This window comes from Tupaia chinensis, unplaced genomic scaffold (genome assembly GCF_000334495.1).
Source record: "Tupaia chinensis unplaced genomic scaffold, TupChi_1.0 Scaffold143714_1, whole genome shotgun sequence".
In the NCBI taxonomy this organism is placed as follows: domain Eukaryota; kingdom Metazoa; phylum Chordata; class Mammalia; order Scandentia; family Tupaiidae; genus Tupaia; species Tupaia belangeri.
The window spans coordinates 374195-387747 of NW_006203562.1; the positions used below are offsets into that span (position 1 = coordinate 374195).

Genomic DNA, 13553 nt, shown 5'->3' on the forward strand with positions numbered 1-13553 from the left:
AGGATTGGGATGTGATCTTAGTAAGCAATGAGAACATAGTAGCCTTATCATATTTGTTCTCTATCGTGTCCCTAGTCATACGAAGCCCAGATATTCTGAAATGGACATGATTTCAAGAACACTTGACTTAGAAAAAATTACAATTTGGAAAAAACAAAAAAACAAAAAACAAAAAACTAAAACCAACAAAAAAAAAGATTCTACTACATGATGAAGCCCATCCTGCTGGGGCACACAAGGCCAGAAACTGCAGCAACATAGCTCTTATAATGAATCCTGTGAGGTTCCCGGGGGTTGGGTCATCACATATCATAGAACCCAACAGATCCAAAATTAGTACGCTTTTTCTGTGAAACACTTTCATACAAAGCAACAAGCAACCGAACATTTCATTAACAGAAGATGTAATATTTAGACAAAATGAGTAAAACCTTGTGTTATTTACTGTGGCTTTTAAACATTTATTCCAAAAGGGATCAGGAAGTCCTGAAGTTTCCTTCAAAAAATGCAGTTCTCAAGTAATCTGCATTGGTAAATTCAAGCTCTATATTGCTCAAGCATCTCACCATTAAGAAGTTAAAATAAAAATTATTCTCAGGGAATGACTTGTGATGATCTGAATCATTGTCTCTTAGGGGTTATGACTCTCAGTATAAACTGAGTCAAGGAACATAAATAATTAACTCTTGGAAAGTAGAAAAATGATGAGCACACTGTGGAATTAAACCCAATCATGTTTCAAAGTTTAATATAGTTTTTATAAAACTGAACTCGCCGCATTGAATACATGAGTTTATATCTTTGTAATCTAGGTGACCTTGTACATTTAAATGATTATAGATTGCATGCCAGAAAATGCAATTGATTTGAAACTAATTTGAATATGTATAATATAATTGAAGCATAAATTCTGAAGCAGCGTTCACAAATATACTATGTAGTCCAGTTAAACCCTCTTCATAGTATGAAATGGTAGAAATTTTCATAATACAGGTAGATTGCAAATCAGCTTCCCTATACCCTCATCTTCCTCTAGGAGAAATAATGCATTATCAACCTGTTCTGTCCACACAAAAAAGACTGGAGTACTGAGACAGCTGAACACTTTCATAGCATTTAAAGCCATGTAGAGATAAATTTAAAACAGTGTAAGAATTATTTTCAGAAAGAATTAATGATAAAATATCCGTATTTTTCATTTGGTATATATTTACAAAAGTGTATTCACATATTGCTAAAAAGGATAAATATTTAAATTTAAGATAAGCATTATCAAAATAATTATATTTTTATTTACATTAGCTTGATAAATAGAATGAAATATTATACTCTAACAGGAGCTATACCATGAAAATACTATAAAAGAAACTAGTTTCCAGTTGTTAAGTAGAGTTATTCAGTTCAGTGATCACATTATATCTTCCAATAGCCACCTCATTGCTGAGATGAAAATTATCTTGGCTTAAATCAACTTTTACTCTCTTTAATTTGAGCTCTTACAACTTTCTGAGATGGAAATACCAGAGGTTTATTTTTTATTCATTCAATAAAATGCATAACTTTCCACTGCTGAGAGACATGTCATGTACAGATTGAGCAAATGTTACATGAAATCACTTAAATAAGAGTCCTTGGGCTGAAATATATAAAACTGAGATTATTTTGCTTGAAATAATGTGTGAAAAAAATTCAACAAAGAAGAAGAAAAGCAATTCTTTATTTTTATCCAAATATATCAGACTTGATCATTTAATTTCAACAAAAACTTTACCATATATCATCCAAATCAGGACATTATAAGAGTGAAAGGATGGTTTACCAATTGATCAGGCACAACAAGTATAAACTGAAATTATCCTAGGTAAACTGGGACTTAAAATCAACCTAGAAATAGGGATTAATCTGCAATTAAATGCAGAAATTATACCTTTCCCACACACATATGGAAAAGATAAAATACCATTTACTCAGTTCAATTAATTTTGGTACAAGTAGCTCTTTATCATTTGTGTCTGTTCAGATAACTACCTTCTTTCTAAGCCAAGCCTTCTTCTAAAATTAAAATAATTAGTTTTTAGTCTCACACTCATTTTCCATCATATTACCCTGATTTTGTTGTCTTACTTGTTTCATGGTCAAACTATCTCATTTGTTGTTTGGGTTTTTCCCCCTCTCCTGCTGGTATATACTTCTCATGGTAACCAGTGACCTTCTCCAGCTTAGTCATGTCCATATCCCAAGAAACTAAAAATGTCTAGGATAGACAAGGCATGCAAATATTCTCTTGGATAAATGAATACATTCAGAGAGTTTGTGCTTGGTCCCATCTTATTGGTACCAAATACAAATTCAAATGACTCTCCAAAGTAAAGTATGGCTCTATTTAGTTCTAAGATGTTGGACTAAACGACATATGCAATTGTTTCCACTTCTAATGAATACAACACACTCTCTGGACCCCCTTCTCTCTCTACTACTATTTAATTTTCTATATCCAGCAAATAAGAAAATTTGGTGGTCAAGGGATAGGGCAACTCACTCTATTCACAGTGGATGAATGCTCAAGGTTGATCATTTCGTCAGTAACAATTCCCTGGTATGTGTTTGCACCTACAAAATTTGGCTGATACAGAGGTAGCCAAAAGATATTATTATAGTTAATGATACAATAGTTGATGCAATAATGTCTAATAATATCACCACAGTTTTGTTTTAAAAAAATGTGTAATGAGAGCCCAAATCAGTCATTAATGACCTAGTATTCATGGGAAATGGATTAATTCTGGGCAGTCTTAGACTTTAATGCCCATGAAAGTTCTATAAGAAAACTCATGATTTTCTGATAAAGAGCACTTCTAAATTTTTTTAAAAAATCTCTGCATTCCAAATCTTTATTTTTATAAGGTATAGTAATGATCAATAGCTTTGATTTCCACTAATGAATCATACATAGTAGACACTGGGATTAAAAAAACAGCACTGATCAAATTTATTTGGGTAGGCCAAGGATCCAAGACACCAATAAAATTAGTGTTCAGCAAAAATAAAGTATGTTTAATATATCTTTGATTCATCTATTTTTAATTTCTCTCTGGTCTGTACAAAACATTCCTTCTGAACTATGAATGATAGGCATGGGATAGGTTTTTCAGGTGGAAAAAAAGTCTATTCTATTACAACAAATGCCAGAAACAACAAACAGCATTAAAAAGACACTCACTTAGACATACAAATTATTTTAAGCATAAATATTTATCATCTGTTTCATTGCATTGTTTTGTCTCCTTAAAGATAAATTATTGGTCTTTTAAAACAAATAAAATTTCCCAAAAAAAGAGTGAAATGTTTCCAGTTGACTCAGTTTTGAAACAAGGATCATTAATTATACTAGTTTTACATAGATTCTGATATAGTTAATACAACTTGGTTACTGACTATTACACTAATTCAGCATTTGTTTCGAGCTCATATTTGTATTAGAGTGCATACAAAACATATTTCTAGATTTTAATTATTCCAGGAAAGAATAAATTCTCAAATTAGTCAAGATTTATCTCCTCCCAGAACTAGCAACTTATAAAAATCATAAGAAATTTTCAATTATGTACCACATACTGGTATGCCCTACAATCTACAAGTTCAATATATAACGCCTCTATTTTCATAGGGCCATAAGTGGCACAAACTTATGTGACTCTCTCAGATAAAGCACAGTTGAAAACCATCCAGGACCTTAAACAGCAGAAAACATTAAATCAGATTTTAAAATGACAAATAATTTAAGGCTAAAATATTTGGTATTAATAATTAATGCCAGTAGCCTTCCTAGTCTAATAAAGTAAACATGCACAAGAACTACAACTTTAAACAAAACATCACAATTTTATCAGATATATATATGTATGTGTGTATGTGTGTGTGTATGTGTGTATATATATGTATGTATGTGTGTTTGTGTGTGTATAGGTTTATCGCCCTGAAAGCTATCCACTCATGTTTGGCTTAATACGTATGTTAGAAATGTTGGGGAGAGTACCCCCTCTTTAAATATATATTTTTTTTTCCAGAATATACAATATAAATATGCCATATATAAATCATGCCATAAAACTAAATGCAAAATTTGCACATTATTGCATGCTTGATGTGATAATACATGCCCATTAATAACTTCTTTATCCTCCCTTCATAGCTTTCCTTTCTGCACAGTAGCAACACTTGAGAACAAAGGATTCTCAAATATGCTTATAGAACTATGGGTGGGGAGGGGAATGTACCTTTCAGATTCCTTAGGGAGGAATACCTCATCAGCCAAATATTGGACTACTACTAAGTCAAACACTAAATAATGCCTAAGGGGGTGCTTTGTTATGTAAAACGATCAGAGTTCATTTTTCTTAATTTGGCTGGAAGGTTTTGTTCCATCCTAGCCGCTCCTCCAGCCATCTTTTGAAGCTTTGGTGGCAAATCAGCCACAGACTGACTCATGGGATCAGATAACATCTTGGCAGTTTTAGATACCAGTTTTTCTTCTGAGTTCCCAGGAACTGAACTTATTCGTTGAAGTTTCATAGGCAAATCTCCCAAGCTGTAGGCTTTTTCTGAAGTTGTAGAACTCATTCTCAAGAGTTTTTTAGGAAAGTCTTCTCTTCCAGTAATTTTCTGCAGCTTTGATGGAAGTTTTGTACTAATGTCATCTAATCCATCTAAGCACTCCACAGAATTATGTCTTTCTTTGCTGTTAGTTATGGCTGGTGCTATTAAAGGGGATGACATGAGGAGCATTTCTTCCTGTTCTTTCACACTGTAAGGTGGGGTGGGGACTTCAAATGTGGCATGGAACTGGGAGTAATCAACTTTAAAAAATCCTTCTTCTAAGGAAATTACGGGAAAAAAGCGATGGCCCCAAAGAACTTCATCTTCTGTATATGATGTTCGAGCTTGACAAGTCATCCCTACAAGCAAAAAGAGAGTCCTTGATAAATGATGGCATAGTGGAAGCACATGCAAAGCCAGTTGTACCAAAATAATTAATTTTGCTTTCTTACTTATATTGTGGCCATTTATATGGATAGATTTAACAACAGCATAGGCCAAAAGTTTTACTACAGATTAATAGCTTTGATACATATATTTCATCCAATAATAAATACCAGGATTGATACAATTCATGGCCGAAGGGTATTAAATCATTACACAATTGTTTCTTATCCTTAAACCAAAAACAAAGATCACCTATAATAATTATATAACATATAGGTCTCTGTAAGAAAGTAAGTGGGAAAATTATGTAATAATTTCTCATCATTTTAGAAACAATTTGGAGACCAGCAGGTGGTGTAGTGGTTAAGGCACTGGACTCCCATATTGTTGACCACAGTTTAGTCCCAGACCTGGTGACTTAAATATCACACCAAATGCGTATGTGCATGCCCAAAATACTGAGAAGAGAACGAAGAGATTGCAGTGTGGCCATTCCCTCTGGGGAGACACTTCTCACTTTTTCTCTCTCTGTCTCTCTCTGGGGATCACATGAGCACTATGGCAAAAGCCTAAAAGAGAACAAAAATAAAAGAAGTAATATGGTACATGAAACAAACTTGACTTTGAATCCAAACTTTACCACTGAATTCACAAGAAAGACAGCTGAGTATCACTTTTCCTCATTTGTAATGCATGGAAAACACTTGTTTCACAGGGATTGCTATGGGTATGACATAAAATAACGGATACAATAGGACTGCTGAGAGGCATCATATAATTTCTACATATAGTTGTCTTAATAAGTGATAAATTGCTTTTTTATCTCTTCACAGTGAAGACTTGCAGTTGAAGATAAGGGAACAAAAGATAACTCTTCCAAGTTTTTTTCTTTTTTTTTTTTTTTTTGAGAGATTTTTCACTGTAGGGCGCGTACGCTCGCCAGACAGACAGAGAGAGACATAGAGACAGAAAGTGAGAAATCACCCCCCAGGGGGGATGGTCACGCCGCAATCCCTTCTCCTCCATTCTCCTCTTGGGATCTTGGGCACGCATGCACACGCGCCTGGCGTGAGTTTTAAGCCACCGGGTCCGGGACACGAACCGCGGTCGACTATGTGGGAGTCCAGCGACATAGCCATTACGCTAACTGCTGGTTCCCAACTCTTCCAAGTTTTTGCTAAATGAATAAAATGGAAAAATATTTCTTTGTTGGATAATAGGGTAATGGTGGTTCTATTTCTTTGGACCTGTAAGGCCAGAACGAATATTGCCTCTGGACCTACAAAATCAGAATGAACATTGACTCAAATCTTAGAAATCTGTGTTCAAAAATCAGGAATTCGAGCCATATGATATGTTAGTTTCATTCCTAGTAATATCTAGAACTGGATGCTGGCTATCAGATAGAAAATGTTGCTATTTATATATTATGTTGCCTGGATATCATTTATCCCATGGTACTCTAATTTACTCATTTTTTTCTCTTCATAAATTATTTATTTAGCTTGAATCACCATCAGGGCAGTCAACTTCTGAATATTCATTCTGTAAAGACTGAAAGTATATGAAGAAATTAAAACCAGATATCGAGTTTCAGCCTTAGTTAAAGCATACCATTTTCTGTAAGTAGTGAAATCACTGCTTTGCTTTTACTTTATTAATAGACTTCTATTAAGGGCTATTAAAATGTAAAGTTTTAGATGAATTCAAAAATCATCTCAATAGTAAAGTATAATTTAAACAAGTAGTAATAGTCAATTCATTACTGTTACATGTCGTTGTTTTTAAGCTTGGCCTAGTTTGGATATAGGAATATTCTGACATTTTCTCAGAATAAAATGTATGATCAAAAAGCCAAAATTAAGATAAACTGAGCTTTTCATTGAATTCTTCCAAAATCTTATCTTCTGCATACTATTAGTTACATATCACCAGGAAATCAGTTGTTATTACTATATGCCACCTTTTTCAAGATTTTACAAAAATTTCACATAGAAAATAAATGCCTGTCATATGGCAGGCACTGTGTTAGATGGTTTACATATATATATTTAATTCCATTTGTTATTATTATTATTAATTTTTCATTTGACCAGAGAGAGACAGAAAGAGAGAGAGAGAAAGAGAAAGGAAAAGTGAAAAAGCAAGGCTCCAGGTCTGGGACTTGAACCCCTGTCAGCCAGGTGAGAATCGAGCGCCTTTAACCACCAAACCACCTGCAGGTCCCTAGATGTTCTTTCTAGTCCTTAATATCGTCCCATTGAGAAGATATCCTTGTGGCCATTTTAAAGATAAAAACATCTAGTGCTCAGAGAAGGTAAGTCTTTTGACCTTTCTTGAGCACCAGATCTAATAAAATATACAGAAAATATGCCAGTATCATTCTAATTACAATGTGTGACTTTTTACCTTTTTTTTTATAACCATTATGCCCGTGTTATTTTAACTACAACCCTATTCCAAACAATTTATCATTTTAATTCTGTCATGGTACAAATCTAACAGTAATCAAATAATCAAATATCTGTTTTCATATCAATATTCTACTAGAAAAACTCCCAGTTAAATTTATATGAGAAGATAATAAAATTAACTCAAAAAGTAATTTGTAAGTTTTATAGACACAAAACAGCATTCTGTATTTTCTTGCCTGAAAATAAATACTTTATAAGAAAAATATTATAGATTATCACTTAATCAGTAAAGATAAAAATGTACTTCCTCATATATTTACTTGGTTTCATTTCAAGAAGTTTAAGGACACAGAAAATTACCTAGAATAAAGAGTAATATCTAATCTTGTTATCTATTAAGATATGGAATAATAAAACAAATAATGGTCCCTTTGATTCTCTTGTGCAAAATATTTAAGGGACAGAAAGATGGAAAATTATCTATTGATTATAACATGTATAATAATATCTTTAACTGGAGTAATATACAGTGTATGGATGCTGGGAAAATTGACTTTGTTGCTATCATGATATACAGCAATGAAATGAATTGTAAAAAGAATAAAAGCAAAACAAAACCCCACAAATAACGTTGACATGCATTTTAATTTCCTCCTAAAGACAACCATTCTCTTTTATTTTCTTAGAATCTTTTCAGTCTAAGATACTTAAACTTAAGGAAAAAGATCATAAATATATTTTTACTGTTAAGTGATAGTGTTTTCCTTACAATCCTATTTTAATTTGAAAAACTTACTCTATTGAAAATTGATGGCCCAGACCCCCAGATGGCATAATGATTGCATCACTGGATACACACTGACTGTGTGAGTCAACTCCGGGTTGAGTCCCAGACCCAGTGGCTTGAAACTCATGCTGGGCGCATGTGTGTGTGCCAGAATCCTGAGAGAAGAGGAGAAGGAATTGCAGCATGACCATGCTCCCTTGGGGGTGATTTCTTGCTTTCTGTCTTAATGACAAGTGCACACACCCTTTGGCAAAAACTTTTTAAAAAAATCAATGGCAGGCAGAATGATCTAAAGAGAAGGCATGTACTAAATTAAATTAAATGTTTTGAGCAGTAAGATAGGTTTATATGTTGGTCCTTCCATAGTATAAATCCGTGCACACGTTAAGAGCTAAGGCAAATTTGTACAGTTATTTATAACCACACTACAGTGAAATATGGAAAAAAATATGATAGCTACCAAATTTTAGTCATTAAAATTACTTTCACTATGTCAACTCAATTTATTTTGGTGGCCTTATTTTCCATTAGGAAAAAAAGAAAAAGAAAAGAAAAGAAAAATTAAAAATCAAGGGCACCATCCTGACTTGGCAGTTTGAAAATCCTATGAAGTTCATAGGCACACATATCCAAAATCCTGAGAGGAGAACAGAGGAAACGGGATTTGTGGTGTGGACAATGCCCCTGGGGAGTGATTTCTTACTTTCTCTCTTATCTCTCTCTGTCTCTTTCTGGCAAGTGCACACTCCCTAAGGAAAAAAAAGATAATAAATTAAAATTAAAATTCTGCCCACTATTTACCATTACAATGTACCACAGTGCTGTTCCCCAAAGCCAACCTTGAGTTGCTTCTGATGGTAAGGAAAAGCAATATAAAAGAACTATAGAGACTTAAATGGAGAAAAACAAACAAACAAAATCATAGAAAAGAAAATCTTAGAAAATAAAATCTTATAAAATTGTAATTCTGGGGGAAAAGGTCATTGATTATTAAGATACTTAGGTGCTATGACATCTACAGTTGGAAAAGACCATCAAATGTTTGCTTGTATTAAAATATCAGCAAGCATTTTTATTGAAATGCCAGTAAACGGTTTTGACTGAAAAGAAAGTTTTAATGCTTCTCTACCATATGAAATTACTTATTTCCACTGCAAATGGCTATATGTGAAGCAGCATCTTTATATAATTTAAAAAGATATCAGTTTGGCTGACAATTCTATTACTAAATACCTTGTGAAAATCACCTAATGCTCTCTGGTTCTGGATTCTCTTAAACTGGATATAACAGTACCCTCTCTTATAAACCTGCTGAGATTTTTGAAAGTAAAAAATATAGTGCCTGGAATGTAGATATAGCTCAAAAATGACTGCTGTTTTCATTGTTTCACAATGACAATTTGCATGATGTATTTGCTGTTCTGAAAATCAGTGAAAGCGCATTAATATAAATATTTTTCATATTAGTGATTTATTTGTAAAACAAAATTAAATTGGAAAAATCACTGTTTACCATATAGCAATTCGTTCATAAAAACTCTTTTTATGTAATGTATTCAATATTTTTAACATATAGGAAACAATTAAATTATTCATTTTCCCAACTTTTAGAATTTCTCAATATTTTCCACCTAACTATCGTCAAGAGCAGGGGAGACTACATGTGGAAACATGGGGTATACTAAAAAGGTTTGTGTCAAAGTGAATGGCTAAAATGAATGATAAACTATGCTAATCATACCAGAACATTTGCCAGTACCTTGGTTTGTCCTGCTGTTCTGTTCACACTTCATTTGGTGTCACAAGAATCAGGCATTTCCAATCCACAAACATCATAGTTTTAAAATGTGCTTTCATTTCAGTATCTTCTTAATTTGCACTCAGTACATGAATAATTATATAGAACCATTATAAACTGGTAACAAGAAAATGCCTATGATCATCAATCTACAGTTTAGACAATAAGCTAAGCTAAAATGCAATTGAAAGACTAGTTTTCACAAAAATTATCCCCAAATGGTGTTAAAAGGATGCAAATTTCAACTGAAAAGCTTTAAAGTAGATATAATTATATTCTCCAAGAACATGCATGTATCATAGCATTCTTCTTTCTGGAATTCTTTAGCTTAACAAATTCAGATTGTTTTTAAATAATCCATGTTTAGATTCATAATTACAAATGTCATTTGAATGAAAAGAAATGCAGGTGAATACATTATTGCAAAGGGTACTATGTGGCGGCACCTCTTAGCTGGCAATAGGACTGTTTGCATGTTTTAACCAGATTTCAGACTTGAACAAATGTGGTGAAAATCAACATGAGCTCATCTCTGTGGAAACTGGCAAAGCAACAGATGCTGCTACTGGAAATAGCTGGGACTTTTGAATCCTTAGATGAAAAACATTTTGTGAAAAAAGATGTACTCTGCACATTGATTCGTGGACTAAAAGGGGGCGATATTATTGTTTAATGTAATTTATTCCTCTGTTCACATGTCTCTTTGAAAGGCAATATAGTTTAACTTGTTAAAATTGCGACATTTCCCTTTCTTGATTCTGCCTTTACACATTGGTAAGTTCATCTCTTTGACTGAATTGAACATTCATTCAAATACAAGGTCTGAAAGCTTTTTAAGTAAAATGGCAAAGTGAATTGTTATTTTATAAGTCCCTAATTAAACTTTCAGAATGCCTCTGACTCAGTTATTTCCATTGTTTCTGCCGGTCAGGCAAGGTGCATGTCACACAAGGTAGACATGATATGGTTAAAACAATATAACCTCAGGTCAAGGGAAACGCCTGGATGCTGTGCCCAGAACATCTCACATAATCAATACCTTCTGTACAGCAAAGGCTCTGTCTAAACTTTAACTAATACCCTGATAGAAGTTGTTTTTAGAGAGGAGGGGGAAAGGACTAGGGAAGAGGTGTGTTTTATTACACATGCACTAAACAAAAGCAAAACCAAACCAAAACAAAACAAAATGAAAATCAAAAACAATAAAAAGGCAAATCTCCCATGAAATGGCAATATCTGTGTAGAATTATATGTCAAGTACTTTTTATGCACTGTCTTTAATCCTCACAAGTCTTAGTGAAGGTACAGTAATCTTTGCTGTTTTCCAGAGGTATAAACTGAGCCAAAGAGTGGCTACAAAATAGTAAGACTACAAACAGTGGTGAGGCTGGAATTTGAACTGAAGAAAATGGGTTTGAGAATTCATGCTTGGAATCCCCATTTTACACCACCTCTCTGTCAATTTGTACTGTGTAGTCAAAGGGAGGAATAAGAGAGAGTGTGGCAATAGAAATAATAAATATCAATTTTGGAGGGGACCAGCAGTTAGCGTAAAGGCTATGTCGCTGAACTCCCATGTAGCTGACCATGGTTCGAGTCCCGGACCTGGCAGCTTAAACTCACACTGGGCGCGTGTGTGTGCCCAAGATCCCAAGAGGAGAATGGAGGAGAAGGGGTTGCACCATGGCCATGCCCCTGGGGGGATGATTTCTTGCTTTCTATCTCTCTGTGTCTGTCTTTCTGGCGAGTGCATGCGCCTTATAGCAAAAACCTCTCCAAAAAAAAAAAAAAAAATCAGTTTTGGGATACAAGAGCATCAGGTCTGCCATTTTCAGTGAGAGGATGGATTTGTTACAACAAAGACAAAAGTATGGAAAGAAAGAGATGGCTAGTTTTACAGAGGAACAGCAGAGGCACTTTGCACAGCTCTATGGAGTAAATATTCTGTTGCTAGACAATCCTGAGGGCACATCCCAGCTTCCATCTCTGCTGTTGAACATTAGATAATGGCTTTGCCTCTCCGAGTCTGTTTCTCTAATCTTTAAAATTAAAATAATAATGGTAGTTGTGTCCTAGGATCATGGGGATACTTTTATGAGCTATTGCATGCAATACAGTTTTCAATGTCTTAAAAATATGATTTTATTTGGAAAAAGTATGGGAAACTAAAATGAGCAGTAAACTTTAAAGAATTAAAATAATACCTGAATTAAAAAAAATAATAGCTGAATCATCTTTTAACAGGATAGGAAAAAAAAATCACTTGCTTATATTTCTTTGGCGATTGGCTAAAAGTTCTAATTATTAGTAGTAAAAACAATAGTGATAATATTAATTACACATTGAGTACTTAACAGTGTGGCAAACATTGTGCTATACATATTTTGCTTATTTTATCTCATTATATCATCACAGCAACACTGTGAATCAAATCTTGTATTTCCATATTAAAGGGAGACTATCAGAGTTTGGAAAATTCAAGAAACAGAGAGAAAGCAGTGGAGTTAAGTACAGAACCCATATTGATTTATAAATCTAATATCTTAGCCAATAAATACCACACATCTTCTTTCTTGATAGGGTATTGGAATCTGATCACAGAATTGAAAATTATGTGTATATGTATGTATATCTACAAGTGCATATATAAGAGGATTGTAAAGAGCTCATAGAAATGTGGAATTAAAGACCAAGTTTGGACAGCCTCTGTGAAGCAGCTGGTACCACATGAGACATGGAGCTGGAAGCCACATGCTGACCATGGTTCCAGTGCCTGGCCGAGCTGGCCTGAAAACTGGCAGGGCACACATTTGCCCAGGATCCAGGTAGACTGGAGAAAGGGCATCTCAGCATGACTAAGCCCTGTGGATGGTTCTTTGCTCTTCCACTCTTTTCACCTTTCTCTCTCTCTCTTTCCCCTATATATATATATATATATATATACTATGAGGAATAAAAAGCAATTTAAAGTATGAGTTTATTTTGGTGCAAAAAATGTTGAAATTCATGCAGCTTTTTCATAATAGATATTTTTTATGACTGAACTGAAGACTATATATATGTACATATATGTAAATATACATATATATTTATTTATTTGAGTTTATTAAGTAAATTATACAATTATACATTGCTCATTTATGGTGTGGGATTGATATTTCTCAAGTACCCTCTTGAAGAAACAAAACCTTTAGATTTTGTTTAAGGACCTGAACCATGGAGATTCTTCAGGACAATCATAGCTGATATTCTACTGTCAAAAGTAAACTGGGTGTATATACATGAGAGGCCATTTGCATAGAGGATAGACCATAGGCTTTAAATCCAGACCCACTTAATATTAAATATGAATTCCAACTCTACCACTAATTAATGTATGATCTTGAAAAACAACTAAATCTCTTTAAGCTTTAGCTTAATTATCTGTAAATTGAAGTCTACCCTGATGATTTTGTGTGGATATTGTGAGGATTAAATGAAATTAAGTAATATATGTAAATTGCATGCACAATAAATAAGGATCATTTTCTCTAAGAAGAGTCCTTAAAAGCAGGCTATATGACTACAAGTT

The 13553-nt window shown here is 33.7% G+C and overlaps 1 protein-coding gene across 1 annotated transcript in view; it reads right to left on the bottom strand.

Moving 5' to 3' along the window:
* Positions 1 to 1770: 1770 nt before the first annotated feature.
* KCNJ3 (potassium inwardly rectifying channel subfamily J member 3) overlaps positions 1771 to 13553 on the bottom strand; it is a 171628-nt gene continuing 159845 nt past the window's right edge. The window contains 1 exon segment of the mRNA XM_006164766.3: positions 1771 to 4955. Within this exon segment, the coding sequence (XP_006164828.1) occupies positions 4369 to 4955 (587 nt within the window). The 3' untranslated portion in view covers positions 1771 to 4368.